This window comes from Micromys minutus (genome assembly GCF_963924665.1).
Source record: "Micromys minutus genome assembly, chromosome: 2".
Classification (NCBI taxonomy): domain Eukaryota; kingdom Metazoa; phylum Chordata; class Mammalia; order Rodentia; family Muridae; genus Micromys; species Micromys minutus.
In genome coordinates, this window is record NC_137971.1 from 84084403 (window position 1) to 84110539 (window position 26137).

Here is a 26137-nt window from a genome sequence, read left to right on the forward strand (position 1 = left end):
ACATGCACCTTAGAGAGTTGGAGAAACCTCCCACACGCACACAACTTGACTTAAACGGAAACCAAAGCTTCCCTTGCTAGATATAGAAAAGTCGAGTATGGATGCAGAAATTTGGTTCTTCCCTTCCCTCACTAGATCCTCTATGCTCCAAAAATATAAACAGCAGAACAGCGAGCTGCTCCTCGGTCCACCTCAGAAGCAGGTGAGGACCAGGCATTCAGCACTCCAGCCCTTCTAGTCCCATTGCTTGCAAAAACAATGGGCTTCCGTGGCAAACGTGTCTCTGTGTATTAGACATACGGACACATCTACAGACACGTGACATTGTGTTTTGTCTGCATTGGTATGAGAGCTCTGGAAAGTGCTCTCCAGATTTATTAACACCCACTAAGCAAAGGGGGTGGCTGCCTTCCCAGTGGCATGCAGGCTGCCCCGTCCACAGGAGGAGTGTTGGTGCGTCCCCATCTCTGTGTATCTGCATGACTTCGCTTCATAGCTCTGCATAAAATAAACATAACATTTTCCATGCAATCTGCCTCTAGTGCTTCTTAAATGAAGTTGTGCTTCCCTTGGGGAAATACACATCTGCTTGTTGAAATTTTTCAATGGTTTGCTTATTGGACCACATATTAAACCCACTTCAAGCACTGCATTTGCCAAATGGTTTCAAGTCAATATGTCTTCTTTTTTCCCCTTTCTCTGTGTGAGATGCTGGGGCTTTTGTCTTTAAGAAGACAAATCTTGGGGGGGGGGTGTTCCAGATATAAAGGAGGGCACTCGACGGATTGCAATGCGTCCTGAGCCTCTTTAGGACTTCTGCAGCTGGAGCCCACATTGGCTCTGATACCTGGATGGGTAAGGAGCCCCAGCCAGCTAAGGCACTGTATGGTGTTGCAAGTGATGTTACCTTTAACCCCGAGGAAAGTTGGGAATCAATGTCTTCTTCTGCAGAGGACGAGGTGGGAGAAGAGGTGGCTTCTGTCACTGGAGCTCCAGGACCTGAAACAAGAGCCGGAGAACTCACCAAACTGCTGGCTTCTTTTCCTGCTTCGAGCCTCACAGCTGCCTCCCCCCTCCCTCGCCCCATTTGCTTCCTGCGGCCCACCCCTCAGTGCACCTGCCAGGAGCTTGGGAAAGCAGTACCTCAGGCCCACTGAAAAGTTGGCCCTCCACGTTAATTACATTTCTGGATCCCTGCCAAGAGCTCTGCAGCTCTTCTCACATTCAAAACAAAGCAAAGCAAAACAAAACAAAACAAGGTATTATGCTGAAATCAAGAAAGTCCTTAAACACCCTTTACTGGGGGCAGGATCCTTGCCTACATCGCTTTTGAATCCGAAATCTATTATGAAAATGCATATCTGAAGTTAGCTGAGTTACCTAAACGATCCGGGTGAGGTTTGTTCTACAGAGTAATTGAATGCAAAAAAAAAAAAAAAAAAAAAAAGTCGGAGCCTGCTCTTAAACAAATCTCCCTTCTGCGGCTCACAGCATCTGGCACCCATTTTTACTACACGACATCTGCTCAGTGTAAAAGAGCTGGCGTCAGAATGTCTGGTCATAGAAAAAAAAAATCCCAAATGTAATCAGAAGCAAAAGGACCCTAAGCCTAAGGATTTTATCACATAGCCTCATGCAACATAAATATTTCATTAATTATGGCTAAACAAATGCCACTTTTATTTTCCTAACTTGCAGATATTATCACATCATGGAAGGGATGATTCAAATGCCAGGAAAAAGCAGTTTAAAGATAGGGACGGCCCAACAAAGCAGGGCCCATGGGGAGGCTAAAGCTGAGGAAGCCATGCCAAGCTCCAAACATGAACTGGATGGCCCAGGACCGGAACGCGCCCATATTGACCAAACACCTTTTGTGATCTGGCTGGGAATGAGGTGTGGTGGGCCTTCCAGGTGCCACGGGAGGCTTTCCATTTTCCCAGCAAGCACATCTGTCCCTGCACACACACCTGATGGTGTCCATGTTAATACCGGGATTAACCTTGCTGCTGGCTGCCCAGCAGAACCAGCAGTGATGGGAAGGCGTGCTACAGTGGCAGTTTGTGTCTGCATAGAACTGTGGAGTGGGTGGGGAGAAAGGAGGGAAGTAATTCCAAGTCAGCTAACATCCTCTCCAGCCTCCCTATAATTTTCAACTATTCACCCCAGTGGGAGCAGCCAAGTGTTACAAAATAAGGGTAATTTTAACCTTCAGCAACACATTTACATACACTGTTATTCGGAGCAAAATAATACAAAACATTCATAGAACAACCCAGCCTCTCAGGGGAGGGAGTTTGCTGTTTCCACTTTCATTTGCCAGATGGGAAAGCTCAGGTAAAGACAGAACCAGAGAGTGGCATCACTGAAAGTGGAGGTTCTGCTCTTGGGCAGAGATGCATCCAGCTTCTAGCCACTAAATTAGGGGCGGGGGTGGGGAGCCACTGAGTGCTCACTCAGTGTAGCAGCTGAGGAACCGATTTTACGCCCTACTGTCATGATTCCTACGTGCAGAATTACTGTGGAAGAGCAAAGACAATTAACCCAAGCCCCAGACAGTACCCGGTGTACGGGAGGTACCTATTGGGAACGGTTAGAATGTTTTGTTCACTACTTTTCTCATTGCGGTGACCATAGATCCGATACAGAACAACTTAAGGGCTGGAGATGAGCTGACACAGAACTTGTTTAGCGTGCAGGAGGCTCTGCATCAGATCCTCAGCACTGCCCTTGAGAGATGGGGGATGGGGGAACCACAACTTCAAGGTCATTTTTGGCTACATGGGGGGGGGGTTGAAGTCATTCCAGCTGAGACTGTCTAAAAAAAGAAAGAAGAAAGGAAGGAAGGAAGGAAGGAAGGAAGGAAGAAACAAAAGAAAAGAAAAGAAAAAGAAAAGCAATTTGAGGGAAGAAAGGGTTATTTTGCCCACAGCTTAAGGATGCTGTCCGTCATAGTGAGGAAGGTGTGTTGGAAGGCTGTTCACTCACCTCTCAGTGTAGTGGGGAGCAGAGAGAGAGATGAAGGCTGCCATGCACTCCTTGTTAGTCCCCTTTTATTTACCCGCTAGCTCAGCCCACTGATGGACCACCTTCAGGGTAGGTTTTCATTCCTCAGCTAACCCTCTCTAGAAACACCCTGACATTTCGTTGCTACTTCCTAATTTCGATACTGTTATTAATCACAATGTATATATTTTTGGAGATGGAGGGTTGACAGGGGAGTCATGACCCACAGGTTGAGAACCCCTGCTCTAATGCTTTCCCAGAGGGGCAATGCTCAGATTGTCCTTTGAGTAGCACACGCACTTGGGTGCTAGTAGCGATCACAGGGAGCTTTGACTTTGGTACCAGGGATAGACTAGCGGTGGAGTGACACTTATCAAAGACACACCCGAGAAGCAGAAAGCAAAGCCTTGGAAGGAACAGACTGATTTAAACACTATTCTCCTGTTTTTCAAACATTCTTTATTCCTCATTTAACATTAACAAAATAAAACCCAGGCACTTTGCAATATCATTCGTGAAGTCTATCAGTTTGTAAACAATGACTAGGTACACACACACACACACACACACACACACACACACTGGGGGGGGGGGGCGGAGGCACACAGATTAGTCTGATAAACAAGAGAAAATTCATCGATAAAAACAGACCCAGAAATGACTGATACAGTGAAATTAACAGTCAAGTATTTTAAATTATCATAAATATGCTGAATAAGTTAGAATACATTTAAGACACGAATACATTTAATAAAGTAGTAGTCTATAAAATGAACACTGCTATGGTTAACTACCTTCTTTCTTTCTTCATTTCATCTTTTCTCTTCCTTCCTCTTCCCTTTCTTTACTCCCCCTCCCTCCCTCCCCATCCTCCCTTCCTTCCTTCCTTTGGCTTGGTGCTGAGAATTAAGCCCAGGGGAATTAGACTTGTTCAGCTTGAGTACTATTGCAAAGCCACATCCTCAGCCCAGAAACTCACTCAAAGGAGCGAGGAATAGAATCAAATGCAGCTCACCAGAACTCGCAGGTGATGATGGAGGCTGGGGAGATGTTCAAAGGATATGACATTTCAGTTCAATTAGAAACAATATTAAGAGATCTATTATATAGTGTGGTGACTATTAGTGTTTGAATGGGAAATGTACCCCATAGGCCCTTGTGTTTGTACGGTTGATTCGAAGATGCTTTGGAACCTCTAGAAGGTAGAGCCTACTTGGAAGAAGAGGGCCACAGTGGTCATTGTTTCTGGCTCAAGTCACTCTGTTTCTTGCCTGTTGACATGATAAAAACATCAGCCGCTAGCCCCCACTGCCTGGCTAGACTCTGCTCTGAACAACTGTGTATTCCCTGCCATAAGAGCTCTAAAGAAGCACAAAACCCTGAGTTTGTATCCCCAGAACTCGCATAAAACCAGGTATATACATTTGTAATCCAGCGCTTCCAATGTGAGATGGGAGGCAGACACAGAATCCCTGAAGGTCTGAAGGCCAGCTAGCCTGGTGTACTCGGTGTGAAAAGCAACACAAAACAGAGATCCTAAAGCTGTAGAGACAACTCAGCAGTTAAAGGCACTGGCTGCTTTCCCAGAGGACTTGGGTTCAGCTCTTTAGTGCCCACGTGGCAGCTCACAAGTGTCTAACTCCAGCTCCATAGGCTCTGACCCCCTTTTTGGGTACTGCATGTACCCAAATACATGCACATATTTGTTGGCCCATATACATACATGCAAGCAAAACATGCACACACATAAAATAAGATTAAAATCCCAAAAGGTGCCCAGTTTTAAACAAGGCAGAGAATGAGGACCATCCCCCAATGTTGTTCTTCGATCTCCACTTGTGTGCCATGACTCTCTCAGAGGACCACATTCACATACATAATCATACCTCCCCCCCCACACACACTCACTCACTCACACACAGTGGGGGAGAGAATGAGGTAATAGGAAAGAAATATATTTTTGAACCCAAATGTTATAGAACCAAACCAATATAAAAACAACAGAAACAGCTCTAGTTAGGAGCGTTAGCTCTCCTCTTAGTGACTGGGAAGCTAGTGTAAGAGTTCCCACTAGGAGCATTTTTACACACATTTTAAAGATTAGTTTTTATTTTTATTTATATTATGCACAAATGCTCTGCTGAATGCACACCGGAATGGCAGAAGAGGGCATCGGATCCTGTATAAGCACCACTCGGGCGCTGGAACTGAACCCAGGACCTCTGGAAGAGCAACTAGTGCTCTTAACCACTGAGCCATCCCTCCAGTCCGAGCATGAAACACAGCACACTCCACACTATGGACACTCCACTCAACAACAGAATCCATAGAACAAAAACAACCTCCCACCCCATTGTGCATAGATGCTTCATTTTTTATTTATCTGTTGTTTGGTGTGTGTGTGTGTGTGTGTGTGTGTGTGTGTGTCCCATTGGTTTGGTTTGGCTTTTGAGACAGGGTATCAGTGCAGCCCAAGCTGGTCTCAGCCTTGAAGTCCTCCAGCCCAAGTACAGACTACAGGCATATGGTACCATGCTCTGGTATCTCCTAGACACCCGGACTGATGCTCTCACCTGTTTGGGATACTGCTACAGTGTGTGTGGGTGTGCAGGGCTATTGTGTGTTGACTCTGATTGCTTTGGGTATGTAAGTAGGTGTGCTACACCTGGATCTTATGGCAGCTCCCATTCCAGTGTTCAAGGGACCGTCATACTGAGTTCCCCAGCTCATTTATAATCCTGCTAATAGAAGGTCTCTTATGTTTTCCCCAACTCCATCCTCATTGGCCAGCATTTGCAGTTTCCTTGGTGGCTCTGATGACCAAGGTGAGAGGGAATTTTAGTTTTGACTGCATTTCCCCAATGGTTAAATACGTTGAACATTTTTGATGCATTTATTGGACATTTATTCATTTGCCCATTTGTTGGTTAGATTACTTGTTTGAGTGTTTAATGTTTTGAGTTCTTGATTCTGCTTATGAATATCTCCAATCAGATGAATAGTTGGCAAAGGTTTTCTTATACTGTTAAGAGGTTTTTTTTTTTGGGTTATGCAGGAGCTTTCTAATCAGATGAATAAATTCATCTTTATGAAAGGAGATTGAGTTCCCAGCTACTTTTTAAAGTTGTTTTTATTTAAAGATAAAGTCTCGCTATTAGCCCCAGCTTGCCTCAAACTCATACTCTTTTTTGCTTCTGATTCAGTCTTGTGATTATTAGGGTTGCAGGCATGCACAACTATACACCCTTTGGTTTTTAATAAGTGTATTATCTATCAAAAATATATTACATGGGGTTAGAGAGATTGGCCCAGTTAAAAACATTTCCTGTTGCTCTTGCAGAGGATCCAGGTTTGACTCCCAGGACCCACACAATGGCTCACAACCATTTGTAGCTCCAGTCCCAGGGGACCAAATAGCTTCTTCTGGCCTCTGTTGGCATCAGGCATACACACTGTATACAGATATACATGTAGGTAAAACATGTATATGCATAAGATAAAAAAATGAATAAATCTAAAAATTAAATATACATAAGCAATAAATAAAATTTGGTGGTGTGATTTTAAGAGAATTCTTGTATCTCAAGTTACCTATGCTTATTCCAAACTCCGCTGTAAATAAGTTCTCTTGTTAATTTATGCAGATGTTTAATTAGAGTGCAAACAAGATAATTAATTAATTGCTTGGAAACTGATTTTTCCCGGAGTTAAAAAAATTTTGAATTAGTTAAAAACATATAAAGAAAAACAGATTTTTTTAAAATACTGAAAATAATAGGATCACAGTTTGTTAGAAGCAATCAAATGAGCGACAAGAAGTCGCCATCTTGGGAGACAGCTCAGTGGGTGCTGTACAAATGTGAACACCTGGGTTAAAGTCCCCACATCAAAAGCTGCGCAGGGCTGTACCCACTCCTGCAATTCTGGCATTGTAGGGGAGTGGACAGGAGGATCATAGGCTTCTGGCTTCCAGCCTAGGTCCAGGTTTGGTGAGAGACCTGTCTTAAGGGAGTATGATGTCAGGGAGTAATCAACCAGGACACCTAGCAACCTCTTCTAGCTTAGACTGCACATAGATGCACACACATCAACAAACATGCACATGCACCACACATTCACATACCCATAGTGACAAAGAAAGAGATGCCATGTATGTGCTTAAACTATTCTTAAAGAAATACACTAAATTTTGGCAAAGTGCAGAAACATAACATGCTATGATTTTTGTTAGATATCTCTGTACTGTTTGATTACTCTGACTCTTTGGTATATTAATTAAATAATTAACAACAACCAGATTTAAATATAAAAGGTCTCTATTTTCATTGGTAATCAAACATACAGAAGAGTGGTTAGTAATCCAAAGGAAACAAAATTGTATATGTGTAAAAATGTCCAGTCCATCCATATGGGATAAATACATTCACCTACAAATATTTGCATATATAAAAATATTATATTGCATATATACTTATAAGTTAAACAGTCGAATGATGGTTCATTAAATGACAACATTGTCATAGAACATCCTTTCAAATCCCATTTATATAGACTCTGGTCATTTTATAATATCTAGAATATAAGGTTGATTTTTAAAAAATATACAATTGTATGTACATATCAGTAAAAATGTTCATATAGTCATACAGAAGGAAACTGGTAGGATTATTAATTTAACTCTCTATAATTTCATTTCTTTTTCAGATTTCTCTTACAAATTTTTCAAGTTTCCTTAACACTTCCCTTCAGTTACATTTCTTTTTGTGTGTGTTGGAGGAGGGAGGCACACATGTGGTGGTCTCAGGACAACTTGGGAGAGTAGGTATTCTTTCTCCAACCCTGCAGATCCTGGGGATGGAGCTCAGGTCGTCAGGCCTGGCAGAAAGAACCTTGAGACAAGCTGAGCCTTCTCACCAGAACCAATGCTTCACACTTTTGTCAGAATGAACTGGAGAAGTATATATCAAAGGGCGGTGTCTCTTAATCCAGTGAGATCACTAACTGCCCCGCATGCACTCTAGACTAGACTACTAGGAAAGTCACTTACGTGGATCTTGCCCTGTGGAAGAAGGATGTGCCACCTGCCCCATGGAGGTGCTGCCAAAAGGCTGTACCAGTTTCTCCAAGGATGGGACTCTGTTACCCAGTGGCCCTTTCTCCTTGGGGCTATTAAAGAGGTCCCCAATGTCCTTTCTTTGTTTGCATTCCTGGAGAAAACTCTCAAAGGATTTATCTTTGAGGCCAAGGGAGGGAGTATGTGAGGCTCCTTTCTTTGGACCGTGAGTGGCATCCTGCAAACTCACTTTCTCCAGGAGGGTAGGGACATCTTCAATCTTGCTGTGGGGTGGTAGGGATGTGGTTGCAAAGAACATCTTGGATGGACGGCTGGGCAAACTCCGGCTGCGGAGGATGGGGTCCGGAGGGCTAAGGTCTGAGGCCTGGGCAGCCTTAGATGTTGAAGAAGCCAGAGAGAAGAAGGCCGAAGCCTTCTTGGCCATATGTCTCCCTGGAGACTGCTGGTCCCCATCTTTACTAGAACCCAGTTTTCGGAGGCTAAAGGAACGAGTGAAATCATGTGGCTGGCCCCTAGGCAATGGTTTAGATTCTGGCTTAGGGCTGGTCTTCTTTCCAGCTTCAGAATTGGGGAGCAGAGACCTAAGGATGGCATTTGCAATGAGCTTCAAGGGTGACTTGGGTGGAGGCACTTCCCGTTCCTGAGGTGCCTTCACGGCTGGGGTATGCATCTCCCCGAGGGCCTTTTTCTGGGACAGCAGTTTTTCTTTCACAGCCTGAGAGAGGGTGGAGGAGCAGACTGGTTTCAGGCTTCTGCCTCGGCCATTCTCAGCACTTTCCTGGGAGAGCCGCCCCCCAGCCTTGTGCTCCTGGGAGTGGTCATTCCAGTCTAGTAACATGGTCTTCTGCTCCTCAGTGAGGACTAATTTCTTCAAGCCCAGCTTCCTTTGTTTGGACAGCTCTGGTCCATCTGTCTGTCCAGTCCTGGGATCTTCACTCAAGTCTCCTGGGTTCCTTGAAGCACCAAGAGCTGGGTTTTGATTGGTCAAATACTGGTCTTTCCCTGCAGTGGACGGAGAATCTTTGTGTATGTCTTTGGTATTTCCAAAAGCCTGTGCTGCCTGGCAGTCCTCTGAAGCTGAGATCTCCACAGGGCTTCTGAGGCCTTCTCCACCGGGGCTCACCAGGCAGTGTTCTGTGCTCTCAAGCATGGAGGTATGAGGCAGATACAGGGGAATTTCCTTTGCAACCCCTTGAGCCCTGGCACGTCTGAGGTAGATTGGAGTATGGCTGACATCATCTCTGGAGATCTTCGGAGAGTGGAGGTTGTAAGCTGGCACCTGTGGAGAGTGGGCAGAAATACTGGTTACTCAAAGCTCCTTGCCTTTGTTTGTCTGGGGAAGGTGTCAAAGCACACACCATTGGCTTTCCTTCTCCCGTTCCAAGATACTCAGCGTCAGAAGAAAGCTTTAGAAAGGTCACTCTTTGATCCAAGTGCTTGCAACTTGCTGGCATCTACCTGTAGTCCCTTAATATATTCTAATCAAAGACCACCCAAGGGTCTAAAACAGTGGTTCTCAACCTGTGGGTCACAACCCCTTGGGAGGGTTCACCTAAGACCAACAGAAAACACAGATGTTGACATTATGCTTTATAACAGTAGCAAAATTACAGTTATAAAGTAGCAATGACATAATTTTGTGGTTGGGGGAGTCAACCACCACACGAAGGACTGTATTACAGGTCCATGGCATCAGGAAGGTTGAGAACCACTGCTTTAGTGAAGCGTGTGGTCAGCTGGCTTTCCCATCTCCTGTGCAGGGACCTGGAGTGCACTTACCTGAGGAGGGGAATTATCTGTAGTATGTCCAGGTACACTGACTGAAGACAGTGAAGGTAGGGAAGATGAAGAAGAGGAAGATGGAGGAGGAGGAGGAGGAGGCTCCTTTGGAGGCGATGAAACTCTTTGGTTCATGAATGTTGTATCTATGAAGGAAATGACATATTCCATTGTTACCTTGTTTTCAGCATAAAAAGAGGAGACTGTGGGCGGATCCTCAGTCTTAGAAAGGAAGATGCTGGGGAAAGGCTCAGGGGTTCTTAGTGGCCATAGCTTGGGACTCAGCAGCAGGGCCCTGGAGAAGCCATGCAAGCTAGTGGTTCAGTGTCTGTAAGATCTCTCCCAGGAGATGAGAGCAGAACCCACAGAGTGCTTCTTGGAGACCGATATTCACTGCTAATGCTTCCCTGAAGTCATGGTGGGCAGGAGCTGGGATTGCGCTAAATCTCTCTGTCAATAAATCATGTTAAATTTCTTGCTACAAGATGTGAGACCATTAGCTGTAGGCATGGACAAGATAGAGGGCTTGGTCCTAATGAAATGGGCTCTTCCTCTCACACGAAGAAAGCCCCTAAAGGGCTCTCAGACAAGGTGGTTAGCTTGAGATTTTATGGGAACCCAAGGGAGGGACGTTATATTCATATCAACAGTTTGAATCACAGAATTAATGGGCCCTTGCCAAACTTCTGTGGCTTGGGGAATAGGCAGGAAGTAGTGTATCGCTTTAGAGGTATGTGAGAAAGGATGGTGGCTGACCTCTGGGGAGGAGCACAGTTTTGAACTGTGGGCAGCTAAAATCATCTGGTCCTGCAAGAGCAGGATTCTGACAATACATCCCGAGAGGTTATCTAGGCCCACGTATACTGACACTTCCTGTCCCTCTTCTCTTCCAACTCGGTAACCTTAAATCTGCAATATCAAATATTTTCTCTCCAGGATAGAGCATTTCAGATGACTTGTATTCAGCTAGATTCAGAAAAAGCACAGTCTTTCATGGGCAGCCTCTCTGCTTCAACCTCAGGCTATGACAAGCCTTTGTGGCCCACAGCAGCATTCCTTAGGTGCATCCTGGGACTGTGTGTCTCACTGGATTACTCTCTCACCCGGTACCCCAACTCCCTGCTTCAACTGGCTCAGGTGGCCCATTCAGATTTCTCTTTGGGGTGTCCAACCTCAGGTACTCAAAATATGCTTTTGTTACTCTGAGAAAACGTGAGGAACATAGTGACATAGAGTCAGGGATCTCTGGGGACACATATGTAAATGAAAAGCCAAGCCTAAGTGACCTCCACTTGAAAAGAGTTCCCTACATCATTCTAGGGCGGGGAGGCACTGGAGGGCTTGCAGCGTGCTTTCTTGCTCATTCTACACAAAGATGAACATGGTAGGCAGTGCATACCGGACGTGGGCTCTGAAAGGATGGTTGCTTTATACATGTGGTCCCTGGGCTCCCATAGGGTATCCCACCCTCGCCCCAGGATGTTTCTGAGGGAAAAGGTTACTGGGGAACATGGCTGCTGTGGAGGTGGGTAAGAGGGAGACCCTGGGAGAGAGGCCATCAGCTGCCAGGAACTGACACAAGGGAGGCGCTGGCCTCCAGCCCATTACCCACACCCCATCCCAGCCCACAACATAATGGTTCTGGCCTAAAAAGGCAAAACTTGTGAGTGAGTCGTTGTCTTGCTTCCTGCCCCCAGTTACTAAATTCCTGCCAAATTCCTTCTCCCCCTCTTTCTCGCCTCCTCAGTCTCCTCTCTCTGCCATCCGCTGAATCAGGCTCCTTAAGTAGCCTCCAAAGTCCCCTCAGCTCTACAAACTGTCCCTTTGTTCCTCTGAGGAGTCACAGGGAACCTTGTGACACAGAGTCAGGGACACCTTGAGCTACACACAAGCTAGACCGAAAAGCCTTGGGATCTATAAGTTCATGATGCAGAAGTCGCTCCCTCTCCTTCCCTTTATCCCAGGCTCCACCTTTGCTGCGAGGTCTCTGGTACGGGGTCCTGATACATTCTCTTAAAGTCAGAAGTTGTGGAGGGCTTGAGAAATAAGGCATTGCCCAAGGGCTAGGCATGACTCAAGTGAAAAGAGGCCCGCGAGGAGCTGAGAGATGGGAAATCTGTGAGACTGGTGATGTCTTCAAGCTTCTCTCAAAGATGGGAAAGGGACCCCCAGGACTCTGATCCCTTCACATGAGCAAGTTACCTCTAGTGTCCTTATCCAAAAGTGCCCAGCACCATGCAGACACATGCTAGCTTAGGATTCACATTTGTTTCCCTCTTCTTGCAGACAAACTATCGGGCAGATACCGCTAGAACCTTGGTCTGCTTCAGAGGCAGGGGTATACCTGCCCCAGCCAGGGTTTCTCTAACTCCTGGCTTAGGAGCTCATTCTTTGTCTCTCTCTACCCTCCTCTCTCATGCTTGCTGGGGAGCTCTGAGATGGCCCACCAGGCTGCTTTGTCCTCAATAGGCTCTCAGGTCCTTTTGTGCCAAAGGGCTTCAAAAGCGGGCCTGGGACAGGATTACAGTCTCTGTGTCCCCCTTGTGTGACCTCCTCTTTGTTTGTTTGTTTGTTTTTTTTTTTATCCTACTAACTGATAAACCTTCTGGAGCATAGGAGTTCTTGACTTTTGGGGTTGACATGATAATTGGGATTCTAGATATCACTTCTTCCTAGTATGAAGGACTCCATCTTCTCAAAGTCTTGGAGCGCCCTCTAGGGGCAGCATCCTGCAAGCCTGAACCCATATGCTGTTTCACTGGGCCTAATCCAACCATTCATTTTTCAAACTTCCTCCCTTCCTCCATTTCTTCCTCCCTCTCACACATAAACAAGAACTCCTTTGGACCTTGATAGGCCACAAAAACAACAGGCTCAAGCCCTGTCTGCACCTAGCATTACTGTGGCTTAAGACTCACACTCCATATTCTCCAGGCGTGTCCCCAAAGCCCACCTCTGAGTAGTAGAAGTCTGTCTTTGTTGCTTGACAACCTCCTATCTCACCCCATGCTGGGAACTTGCTGAGGACAGACTGAGCCCCCTGACACTGGTGGTACTCAGAACCACTGGGATGGCCTCAGCACCCAGGAGGACTGGCCCGAGCTTGGAAACCTTAGTTCCCTTTGTCACCTCACATTCCCCACCTGATGAATCTCAGATGATTCAGGTGTTATCTTAGCCTGTTCCCAGGTATGAGGGCCTGTTCTAGCTACAAAGGTGGGCCTTGGCTCAGGCAGACACATGAAAGGTGGTGAGTCTGGGGGTTGCTGGGAAATGACTCATTGGCCAGGAATCATGCTGACTCAGAAGGAGTGAGAATCAGAAGGAGGGAGAGCAGAGGCCCAAGGCCATGTTGGGTCAGGCTGGAGAGGGAACGTGTGGACTAGGGGAGGCAGAAGAGGGTGACGGGCACAGAGCAAGATGGAGCTCCAACTTCTCACTCAAGGCTTCTGGATGAATTCTGTTTGCTGTGTGGTTGTGTGTGTATGTGGTCATTATACCTCTTGCGGGAACTTTAAAACTCACCCGGGGCCAAGATCTGGTGAAAAGAATCTCTCTCTTTCTGTCTGTCTCTGTCTCTGTCTCTGTCTCTCTCTCTGTGTACATTTATGTGTGTTTATATTCATATTCTAGTGCAAGCTGCTATGTTCTTGCTATCTTTGGTCACAATGACATAGAACCAAGATGGGGTGCGGGGAATCTAGTCCTGTTCCTGGGACAGAACCAAGCACTTGGCTCTCAGTTTCCCCTCTTTCTCATTTCAGACTTTGAGCTCATGTCGGCTATGGCTCTGGTCTGGTGAAATAAATAGACTTTTAAGGTACTGGGATTTCAGATTAGAGAGAGAGGGATGGAGAAGTCCCAAATCCCTCTGGATTGGCAGTGATTCCGGTCAGCAGCAGAAATCAAATCAAGCCAACAGGTTTTCTTGCCTTCAGATCCCAGACTAGGCAAGAGAAGACACCATGTAAGGAATGGGTGCAACTGCCCTTACCCCACCCCCTTCCCCCCTGCCATGACTCACTGGACTGGAATTTTCTTCTCCAGTTCTGGTATTTGCTTGATGTTGGAGAATGGAGGCTGTGGGCCCGTTGCAGAGCTGCGGTGAAAAACAGAAAGGGGCAGGGAAGATGGGAGGGAGTAAGAGAATGTTAAATGTGTAGGAGAGGAATTTGTCTCCCATGGCTTACTCACCAAGTTAGCAGGCAATTGCTTAATATGGATGGAGATACTTCTTATCGTGGTGTAATTCTCACCCCCTCCCATCATTCATTCATTCATTCATTCATTCATTCATTCATTCACCCACTCACTCATTCTTACATTCTTCATCAAAAAATTATACAGGTAACCTGAGTTTGATCCCTGAAACCCAGATTAAATGCTAGGAGCAGGAAGGGTCGTCTTCCCCAGAGAAGAGCACATCAGTTAGTTGTCTAGTGCTGAAACTGGTCAGGCCTGGATACACATACAACTAACTATATAAACAAAACAGGTTATCTTTAAGAATATATCTGTATAATCCAAATCCATGTATGCAGTAACAATGAAAAATGAGGCCATGGACATGAAGGACGGGGGAGGGGGAAGGTTATATAGAAGGCTTTGGAGGGAGGACAGGGAAGGAGAAATGTAATTAGATAAAAAGAAAACTGGCCACAGAGGCGTGAGTCTGTAGCAACCGCAGTCCTACGGTGAGATGAAGGACCAATGGGTTGCTCACGGCCCACCCGGTCTGCACTGTACAGAGCAGCAGCAGAGGCCCCGCCTCAATAAAGTGAGAACCGACTTCCGAAAGTTCGGTTCTGGCAGCACTTTCTCAGAATCCTGTGTGCCTCCCCTCTGTGTGGGTCCCAGCACAGGCGGTGGCCCCTCTGCACCTGAGAACAGGTGTGGAATCCAGGGCATCCTGTTCCCGAGCTGGGCTCAGACGCACAGGCACTGAGCTTCCATCACAGAGAAAGGAGGGGCGTGGGTGCACGTGTGAGGGGCAGAAGGTAGAACTGGGAGGTATGGGGAGAAAAGAAACCACCCAGGAGGAGTCTGGGTGTGGGAGAATGAACAGGGGAGGTTTGAACACAGAGCTCTTTGGATCCTCACCAGTGAATGTTCTCTCAACTCATCTAAGCATCCCCTCCACCCTGACCCCCGACCCTGTGAGCTGACCTGGAGCACTGGCGTGCCAGCCACTACCTGGGTTTCCTTTCCCAGGACAAGATCCTCCAGCCCCTTAAAAGTCTCTGCTTTAAACTCGGTGGGATAGTGGAACTGGTGGCTCAGATGTCCCGCTGGTGGTAATAGGGCACTCAGGCACATTTTACCATAGTGAGGTCATAATATAAAGAGTCCTAGGTCAGAAGCCCAACTCCATGGATTCTGGGATGCTTGGGTTGAGACCTGTCCCTATAGGCTCAGGTATTTGAATGCTCGGTCCCCAGTTAGTGGCCTTGCTGGAGGAAGTGTGTGTGTCACTGAGAGGGCTGTGTTCTGAGAATGTATAGCCTTACCCTCCTTCCGGTTCACTTTATGTTTGCCATCAGAGAGGTGGGCTCTTGGCTGCTTGCTTTGCCTGTCTGCCTGCTCTCATGTTTCTGGAACTGTAAGCCCAAATAAACCCATCCTTTCCTAAGTTCATCCTGGCCACATGTTTTACCCAGATGTCAAGCTTGCCCCAGAGAAAGTGAGCAGAAATCACCACAGAGAAAGTGGTGAAATCACAGGGAAGGGTTTTAAACATCACTAAGGATGTACAAAGCAAGCACTTTGTGTTCTTGAGCCCATCTTTGGGTGCTGATGTGAGCTTTGGGTTTAATAGACAAAGATCTGTGTCAGAAGGCAAGAGGACAAAGTCCAGGTGTGGTCTGGTTAATCAGTGCTCTGTTCTGGCTCTGCCCAGTGACTAGAAGCATCTTAGTGCTCGAGAGGACAGACCACACCCTTCTGATGATCCTGGCAGCTGGGGGTGGGCTGTGTGTGATCTCAGCATGGTGACCTGTTTACCGTGCTCTGCTGCTCTGGAATCTAAGGGCTGACTGTAGGTTAGGACAGTGACTGGAAATTTGCCAGCTTCTTTGGGAGCCTGGAACAGGATGTTATAAAGGCTAAAAGTAAAGCCAGAACCGCTCTTTATGCCTTCGATCTTGGCAGGTGGGAGAGACGGAGTGGGTATTACTTGGTTCGACACAGATGCAGGGGTCTGGCCCAAAGCTTGGACAAAGAAAGAAGCAAATTCAAGCAGAAAGACCAGGTTTACCTTGCTCTGTATTACCCCGTGGGCCCAAGTGAGGAGCAGCATTTTTCTCTTCATTTTAAGATTATAATCATATCATTCTTTCTTCTGGACCTTCCCATATTTCTTTCCTTGCTCTTTTTCAAATTCATGGTCTCAGTTTTTTTCATTAATTATTGTTAATTAATTAACACACACACACACACACACTCTAAATATAACCTGCTGTTTGTATGTTATCGTATGTGTGTTTTCAGAGCTGACCATTTGGTATTGGACAATCAGTTCATGTGCTCTTCCCAGGGGACTCTGTTTCCTCCGCTCTCAGCATGCCTTAGTTGACTATGGTTCTTTGCGTAGGGTCGAGGCCCATGGGCTTCTCCCCGTCCACGCTGGCATGTTGATGTCCTAACTCAGCTTATGTTTAGGTAGTCATGTTGGTGAGACTTCATGGGTGTGGCATTTGACATGACTGGGAGACACAATCTCATTGAAAACACCCCGGTTCTCTGAGTCTTATAGTCTTTCTGCTTCCTCTGGATCCAGAACTTTTTATTAAAAGAATATGTCTGTCTGTCTGTCTGTCTGTCTCTCTCCCTCTATCCCCTCTTTTTCTTTCTATCTCTCCCTTAGTGTTTGCTATGGTCTCACTGTGTGGCACTGGCTAGCCTGTATCTTTCTGTGCAGACTAGGATGACCTCAGGCTAACAGCAACCCTTCTCCCTCTGGGATTACCAAATCCAGGGATTACAAGTGTGCACACCCACATCAGGCGAACAAACTTTCTAAGTAGCTTTTACAGCAATGGTTTATTGAGCAGTGTCAAACAGCACACAGCGCGGATGGCTCCCTTCTCTCTAGCTTGCTCTCTATGCATACTAAGGAACTTAGGTTTTCGCATGTAGGTTTTTTGTTAGTTTTAAAAAATGTGCATGAGTATTTGCTTGTATGTATGTTTGTGTACCATGTGCATGCCCGATGCCCTGAGAGGCCAAAAAGTGTGTCATATTCTACGGAGCTGGAGTTACTGGTATCTGTGAGCCACTATGTGGGTGCTGAGAACTGAACCTGGATCCTCTGCAAGTGTAGCAAGTGCTCTTAACTTCTGAGCCATCTCTCCAGACCTACTCTGTATTATTTTAAAGAGCTCACAGTGCACAACCTGTTTTTGGAGGAAAGGTGCAGAGGGCAGGCATTTAGCCAGGTACCTCTGATCTGATTTCATTGTTACACACGAGCAATGTTCTTCCTTCTCTACAACTGCTATCAAGTGACTGCTCAAAGATGAAGAATACCGATTGGCCTAGGCTAGAATAACTTGGGGACAGATTGGCCTCCTTAATCATACTGGTTTCTGTCCACAAATTTCACCAATTAGATATATCTGCTTAGTGGCTTGGACATGTGCTGGAGTGACTTCATGCCAGGAAGCTGCCCTGTGGTGATGCCCAAAGAACAGGCATGCTAACCTATATTGAAGCCCTTGAGACTCTTCTGCCTGATGTTGCTCTAAGCTCACAGAGCCTGGATCTAGGGTGGTAGAGGTTTGGGACTATGCCTTTTATACAAGATTTATATAAACCACTGAACTTGGTTCTCATGCTTTGGATTTTAAGTGTCCCCAAAGGGCTAGCACGTTAGAAGCTTGGTCCTTAGCCTGTAGTGCTGGGGGAGGTAGTAGGAGTTTTAGGAGATGGGGTCTAGTGCACTGAAGCTGGGAACCTGGGCTTGGAGCTTTGAGGCAAAGAGGGGATCCTTGCTCCTTTCTGGTTTTCTTTTCCCTTCTGAGATGTCATCAGGTGAGCAGTTTTCTCCACTGGGGTACATTGCCTCACCACAGGCTCAAAGGCAACCGGGCCGAGAGACCAGAGACTGACACCCCACCACAGCAAGCCCTTGCCTGCATCTGAGTTGTATATTTCAGCATCCCCCCACCAACCCCGCCCCAGCAATGGGAAACTAATCAAGACACAGAGGGTTTAAGGGACTGTTTTCTAGTTTCGGTGACACAAGGGTTTACATTGCTTCACACCCTCATCTTGGGAAGGTTCTAGGTTGAAGAACTTGGGGGGCATGGAAGATTCCTTAGCATACCAGGCAGTCCTGGGAATTTCTTGTTAGCTATGGTAAAATGTCCTAATGGAAGAAGGACCACCAAAGCCATTGTCTTTTTATATTTACTTGTGTTATAAAAGGGTAAAACCATGAACTTTTAATATTGTTGAGACTATCATAGACTATGGGACTTTTGAAGTTAGTCTAAATGTATTTTGTATTATGGTATGGCTAGGTATGGCCCCCACAAACTCATGTGTTTGAACAAGCCTATGGGGGCCAGGGAGTGGAATGTGGTGGCTTAAGTATGCTTTACCCAGGGGGAATTGGCATTATTAGAAGGTGTGGCCTTGTTGGAGGAAATGCATCACCGTGTGGATGGGCTTTGAGGTTGTATATGCTCAAGCTTCACCCAGTGTGGAAGAGACCCTCCTCCTAGATGCCTGTAGAAGAGAGTCTCCTGCTGCTGCATTTGGAGCTAGATGTAGAACTCTCAGCTCCTTCTAGAGCTCCACGTCTGCTCAGACACTGCCATGCCTCCTGACATGATGGTGATGGGTTGAACCTCTGAGATCGGAAACCAGCCCCAATTAAATGTTCTCCTTTATAAGATTAAAAAGGTGGAATAAAACTGGAAACAACCAAATAAAAAGTATGCCTAGAAAGATAGAGAGAGGGTTCATCTCCCCCTGGGGTTGTTGTGAATAACACTGCTGTGATTGGGGGCTGTGATGCAGTTGAACATCTTAGCTGGTGCACCCCCATGAGAACCACTCGTGAGGTTTGCCTTGTGCTGTTTGGGAAAGTGATGGGCTCCTATAATCACTGTGACACATGGCACTGCAGACCATCTGAAGGAGAGACTTACTAGCCATCAGGGTTTTCGAGAGTCCAGTCTGTAACCAGCTGGTGTCTATCACTCTTGGCCTGTGGTGCTTCAGAGCATCATGTGGTGGAGTGAACAGTTCCACTGGGAAGTGGGAAGAGTGGGAAGAAGAATCTGGGGCTAAGATGTGCCTATGAGAGATACACTCACAGTGACCTGCTTGCCCCAGATTCTTGTGGACCATTTAGTTACGGCCTCATTGACAAGTTAATCCACTAAAATCAGCACCATTCATGATTTAATTAACCGCCAATAGCTAGTGACCAAGACTGCAACACACGAACATTTGGCAGAGGTTGAGGGTAGAGGACATGTCATATCTTTTCTGCAGCATCTATATATATATATATATATATATATATATATATATATATATATATATATATATATATATATATATATATATATATATTCCATCTGCACTGGGGCTTGTCTTTCTATCATCATCATGACTGCTAAAGACAGAATCGGCAGACAAGTGGAAGTCAAATGATCTACCCATTTATCTATTTGCTCAGTAATTCATTGCAGAATAAAGCTGACTTTATTCTACTGTCAAGACCAAACTTCTCTAGGTTCTAAGGGCCAAATTTTGCTTCATGTAGTTAGGTCTTGGCTGGCATGCCCTTCCCTGCAAGCATAGGTACCTAAAAAATCAGACATTGGCAGCTATTGTTAAGGACATGACATCTCTCAACATCAATTATTTGACATAAATAGAAGCTTTCTGCAGAGATAAGCATTGTGCTGGTTAGAGGTTTGCAAACTTGACAGAAACCTAGACATATCTGGAAAAAAGGGAATTCCCCCCGGCCATCAGATTGGCCTGTGGGGGGTATTTTCTCAATTGCTGATTGATGTAGTAGAGCTCAGTCCACTGTGGGTGGTGCCATCCTTAGGCAGGTAGGCCTAGGCTGTATATGAAAGGTAGCTGAGTAAGCCAGGGGAAGAAGGCCAACAAACAGTGGTTCTCCATGGCCTCTGCTCCAGTTCCTGCCTTCAGGTTCCTGTCTTGAGTCTCTACCTTGGCTTCTCTCATTTATAGGTGATAACCTATAAGCCAAATAAACTCTTTCCTCCCCATGCATTTTTGCTCAGCATTTTATCATGGCAGCAGAGACACAAGCTCACATAAGCATTGAGAAAAGCTGTGTCAGCAGATACCTACAGACCAGTGAGAATAACCATCTCTGGGTTCCTTCATAACCCTGGCTGTTTAGAACATGCCCGGCTTTAGGAGTCTCTACCTCCTCAACTGGCTTTGTTATTCTGGATCTATAAGCTTTATATTTCATAAGACAAACTCATAATTCTGATCTACAGCTTCCAGGGAAGGTGTTTAACATCTCTCTGAGGAGAGAGGAAAATCAGAGAAAAGGGCGAACAGCAGGGAGACTTCCTTTCTGTCAGGGTTAGAATTAAAATTCGTGTCTTTTGTTTTGCTTGTTTTTGTTTTTGAGATAGGGTCTTGCTCCTGAAGCCCAGGTTGGTCTGGCTTCAAACACGTGACAACCCTCCTGCCTAACTCTCTGAGTTCTAGAGTTACAGGCATTAGCCACATGCTGCGGCTGTCCACTTCCTAGTTCTTAAAGGTTCACACTGAAGATTAAATTCAGAGTTTCCAAGGTTTGGAAATGTCTATACAAGTTTCTGTGTTTGTTTGTTTTGACCCAGGGCTTCCCAGGCTTGGTCTCCCGGGAAACCCCATACTGGTGAGATGAGCTGGAGAGTCTGCGCTTGGCCACCAGAGGGCAGTGCAGGACAAGCTGACCACCAGCTCTCACAGGCTGATTTAGGGAGGCAGATTTCTGTTACCATAGTTTTCTCTTGCCGGGATCCCCAGGAAATCAGAGGTCATCCTGATTTGCTCACACATTGCTGAATCAAGAGCTGGGCTACTAAAGGCAGGTTCTTAGGTGGTCTGAACTCAGTGAGTAGGGTCTCCAGCCCTGGCCGCATTGCTCATTGGCTAGAGACCACAGCTTACCCCACAGAATGAACTACGTGCTACTCACCTCTTAAGTCGAAAGGAGTCATTTGTAGAGAAGGTCCAGGTAGAAGCAGTACCTTCATTACCTTATAGGTAAATTTTGGATGCATCTCACCTACACCCGCATCTTCCACAACACACCCCAGTAATGTCTCCTGTGCCACCTTGAGAGGTGCTTGCTCAGCTGGTTCTAGGAGACTGACTTACTTAGGGTCACACAGCAGCCAGACCATTTTCCTACTTTCAGAAACTATGGGACGCTGGAGGGGCCCCTGAGACACAGGGGGACTGTTCCAGGCAAAGGAGACCTGGGTTCCTTATCTATGATAGCCAATGATACCCAGAACTACTAAATGTCTGTGAATCCAAAGCTTCTGGAGACAGAGTCCAGTCTGGTCCTCATCCATGTACACTTCTTTGTTTAGCAAAAATTCCATCCCCTGGGATTTGAGGGTCCATGCTCCCTCTCTGTGTCCCTGAATGAAGCCTGATGGACCATTTACTCACCAGGCATAGCTTGTGGCTCTCCGTGGTGCAGAGAGACTGGTTGGGTCAGGGTTTCCCGCAGGGAGATGTGCCGGGTTAGGGGCCGAGGTAGAGGGGGGTGTTCTGGAAGCTGGGGTCTTTCTTCACAGGCCTCTGCAAAGGGGGCCGTGATACTGCCAGAGTCGGATTCTGTATCAGAGCTGAAAGAAGGAAGAGGAGGGTGGCCCAGATGCTCTAGACATCCCTCTGCCCCTCCACATCCCATACCGGCTCATTAGCCCCTCTGACAGTCCTCGGGGCCTGGAGTAAAGATGTTAGCTTAGCTAGCTCTGTGCCTGGACCCAGACTTAGCTTTGTCAGACACTTAATTATGTTCCCTTAGATTTCTGTGTTAAAAGGGAAACCCTTAATTCCTCAGCACATGACTGCTTTTAGAGAGAGGACCATTAAGAGGTGATTGAGTTAAAATGAGGTGATTTTGGTGGGTCCTATGATTGATGCCCTTTTAAGAAGAATCCGGGACATAAATGCACACAGAAGATGATCACCATTGTAAACCGATGATGACATCTACAGGCCAGGGAGAGGCTTGAGACAGACCCTTTCCTAAGAGCACCCAAGAGAAGTCTCCCTTGCCACCCTTTCATCTCATAGTTATGTGACAGTTTGCCTTGATTCTGAAATATTCCATCCTGCAAGGAAGCTCCTTAAGCAGGAAGGCAATAACTCAAAATAGCTACAGGAAGTCCCTGAATCTGATTAGATTCACTAGACCCTTTCCTGCCAGAGTAAGCAATAAAAACTGAGAGTTCTTTTCAGAGAGAGCATGCAAGAAAGAGCTGAGTAGTCAAGACAACTCAGAAAAGCTTAGCTGCTTAGCTGCAAAAAAAAAAAAAAAAAAAAAGACTCTGAGACCAGTCCACTGGGAAGGAGCAGAAACCAGCCGAGCTGCACAAGAGAGGTTCCGACCTACCAGGGTGCCTGGAAAGAACTCTCTCCAACCTGCTGAGCCACCTGTAGGCTGTGCAGCATACTCCAGGCCCCCGGCTTTGTGAGCTGTCACCCATACTGGGGTGAGCTGTCTTTGAGTCATTTCTGCTCCTAAAGTAACCCCTCACCCATATTCCTATAGGTAGCACCAATAAAACTCCTGGTTCACCAAATTGGACTTCTGGGTTCCCTACCTGGAGTGACTAGATGTGTGTTACATCTCCCCAGAAAAAGTCTTGTCATACAGCATACCCCAGCCCCAGGAGTGAGAGAAGACGTTTCTACGAGGCTCCCAGGCTAGGGCATTTCTCCTTGACAGTCCCAGCAGGAAGAGTTGGACAGAAGTTGGACAGAAGGAAGTTTCTAATCCAGGCCTCCGGAGTCACCTTAATGAAGGCTATTCTGACCTTTCTTCCTCCCAAACCATGCCTCTAGGGCTGGGGATGCAGGGAGGTGGGAGGAGTGTCTGTCTAGCACACACAAAACTTCAGTCCTCAGCACTTCCTAAACAGTGTGGTGGCATGCATCTGTAATTTCAACACTTTGGATGTAGAGGCAGGGGCATCAAGGTTTGAAAATGATCCTCAGCTTTACAGTGAGTTCAAAGCCACCCTGGGCCACATGAGACTTCACCCCAAACCAAACCAAACCAAACCAAACCAAACCCACAACTAAGCAAGCTAAGCAAGAGCCCTGTTGCTTAGCTCTTGGGACCAAACAAACACATTTCTAGGGAACGAGTTCCTAAACCACACATTGTGCATGTAGCTTTCCTCAGTCAGCATGGCTCTGTTGAGGAGCATGTAAGAAAGAATAAAAGTGCAGACATTTAAGTTGTAGAAAAGGGGGCTTCCCAGAAACTGCAGACCTAATGTCCAACTGTGGACTCAGTGCCAGTTCAGAGACGCACCCCAGTCAAAAGCAGTGAGTCCAGCACAGAGTGCTGCACAGACATTTCACACTACTTGTATCCTCTTTGCCCTCAGATGCCTCTGGAAACATCTATCCAGTAATTCAAAGTCAAGACTGGGGAGATGGGCTGGAGAGGTGGCTCAGTGGTTAAGAGCACTGACTGCTCTTCCAGAGATCCTGAGTTCAAATCCCAGCACCCACATGGTGGCTCACAACCATCTGTAATGAGATCTGATGCCTTTTTCTGGTGTGTCTGAAGACAGCTACAGTGTACTCATATATAATAAATCTTAAAAAAATCTTAAAAAGTTTGGGGAGACACCCTGGTGTTCTCCTTCTCTAATGTTTAACCTATTAGCAAATTCATCACTGTTTTTCTATCCTGTGCCCTCCTCCGCCCCCCCCAGCTCCCACCAGGTCTTGTTGCCTCCACTCCCACCTCTTTGTCTTGCCTGCTGTACACTAAAGCCTGTAGATATCTAAAAATTGTCAATGATGTGTCATTTAGAACTTACCTCTCAATTTTTTCCCAGAATAAAATACAAATTCTTTACCTTCTTCATAGCCAATCAACCAGCCTGCCCTCTTTCCCTCCCTCTCTCCTTTCCTTCCTCTCTCCCTTTCTTCCTTCGGGTGCTGGGGATTGAGCCCGGTACATGCTATGTAAGTGCTCTACCATTGAACTACACCACAGCTTCCCAGAATAACCCCTCCTTCACCCTCTTTACAGCTTCTGGCCATACTGACCTTCCATTCTGTTTGTATAGCTAGATCCAGCTAGACTCACTGGGTGAGCCCAGTATGGCCAGCACTGTCTCAGAGGCCCTTTAGCCCCAGCCCACATGTGATGAGAGAGTAGCAGCTCACTCGCTCTGGGGCTGCTTTGGCTCTTGATCACTGACAGGCACCTTTCCTGGCCATCCAGTCTAAGGTTTCCACCCCAACCCTGTTTATAACACCTCCACTTTATTTCTCTGTGTGACACGTATGTGGTATTTATCTTGTTCAATGTTTCCTTGTTTCCCTGGCTGTCTACCCAGGTAGTGAGTGTGTCTGATAGTAAGGACCTCACCTGGTACATGAGTCACAGTTACACACTCAGAGTCTAGGCATGAAAAAGCAGTCTATACTGTTGGTTGCTTTTCTGTATGCACTCACAGTATGTGGGGACTGGAGAGGCCGGAAGGCTGCTCTTCTCATAACCACAGTTGGTGTGGATCGTGTGCTGGGTGCATAAGAACTGAGTTTTCCCCTCTGCCCTTCTTGGTCTCTCCATCACCATGTATCCATGTATCACCTCCTAGCATGGGAGGGCTCCAGAGCCCCTCCCCGTGACAGCTATCACTCATCTGAAGCCCTTAGTACATGGCAGAGGACTCCTGGGGGAAGACAGTGAGAGCCAGGGCCTTTCCCTGCTCCGAGAAAACAAGGAGTACACAGCCTTATAGGATTTACCGTGCACTACCAGTATTTGGCGTGTGGAAATTCACTGAGCCTTAGAGCTCCTTCAGAGGCAAGCCACTATTAGGGTTCCATTAAGAGACGAGGAAACAGGCTCAGAGAGTCCTTTTGCTGGAGTTTCTAGCAGAGAGAAAAGCAGGTCCCGGATGCAGCCTGCCCCATCCCTTTGCTCCGGCAGTCTGGGCATACCTGCTGTCCTCACTGGTAACCAGGACACGTACAGCCAGCACATCCTGTCCGACTGTATTCTCCCCAGGGCTGATCCTCACTGAAGTCCATTCAGACGGCTGGGGAGAGGTGGCTTCAGCTTCCACAAGTCTGGAGTTGGGCTCTGGGACACCCTTTGGCTTCTTGGGAGAGACGGGCTCATCTGCCAAGAAAATAGGGCCTATAGAGATAGCAGAATAAATGGTCCCTTTCAGGGCACTGGCTCTTTCAGGTGTCTGGGAAGGATGCCGGTCCACTCGGATGTTCAAGGACAGACCTTCTCATCCTCTGTGAGATTGTCAAGGGCCACCTTTCAGCCCAGCAAATGCTCCAAATGTTTAGGGCACTTGTGATGTGTGAAAGGCATAAATACACACCAATTCATTTAATCTGGAGGAAGATGCTGAGATACTCCCAGGATCCATTGCAGGCTCACAAGCCTCTGGATTGCTTTGTTCAAACTGCCTCTGCCAAGGTGTTATTAAACACAGGAGTGTCATCTTAGATCTTGCCTTAAAAAAATGGTTTCCACCAGGCATGGTAGTGCACACCTTTAATTCCAGAACTCAGGAGGCAGACACAGAGAATCTCAGTAAGTTTTTGAGGCCAGCCTGGTCTACACAGTGAGTTCCAGGTCAACCACAGCTATGTAGTAAGACCTTGTCTCAAATCAAAACCAAGACCCAAATAAAAACCCAAATTTTCCATGTGTGTGTGTGTGTGTGTGTGTGTGTGTGTGTGTGTGGTGTGTACAAATGTATGTATAAATGGCTTTAGATGTGTGTGGGTGCATATGTGCACACGGAGGCCTGAGGTTGACTTCTAGCCTCATCGTTGGTGCTCTTCACCTTATTCATTAAGGCAAGATCTCGCCATCAAACACAGAGTTCAGAGACATGGCTAGTCTTGCTAGCCAGTGCACTCTGGAAGTTGCCTGTCACCATCTTCTGAGGCTGTAATTACAAAGGGGTCATCGCTCTCACCTGGCATCTCTGTGGATTGCTGCTGACCTAAACTCAGCTCCTCCTGCTTCCATGGCAAGCTCTTTAACCACCGGGTCAT

The 26137-nt window shown here is 46.6% G+C and overlaps 1 protein-coding gene across 1 annotated transcript in view; it reads right to left on the reverse strand.

Annotated features, from left to right (window-relative positions):
- The window catches only part of LOC308417683 (F-actin-monooxygenase MICAL2-like), a gene marked incomplete at both ends in the record, with an annotated part of 48786 nt that extends 22649 nt beyond the window's left edge, over positions 1 to 26137 (reverse strand). Inside the window, 8 exons of the mRNA XM_080913019.1 lie at positions 908 to 999; positions 8054 to 9359; positions 13884 to 13958; positions 15026 to 15147; positions 15860 to 16066; positions 21527 to 21705; positions 25058 to 25238; positions 26059 to 26137. Coding sequence (XP_080769145.1) covers positions 908 to 999; positions 8054 to 9359; positions 13884 to 13958; positions 15026 to 15147; positions 15860 to 16066; positions 21527 to 21705; positions 25058 to 25238; positions 26059 to 26137 — 2241 coding nt within the window. The remainder of the gene's footprint in view (positions 1 to 907; positions 1000 to 8053; positions 9360 to 13883; positions 13959 to 15025; positions 15148 to 15859; positions 16067 to 21526; positions 21706 to 25057; positions 25239 to 26058) is intronic.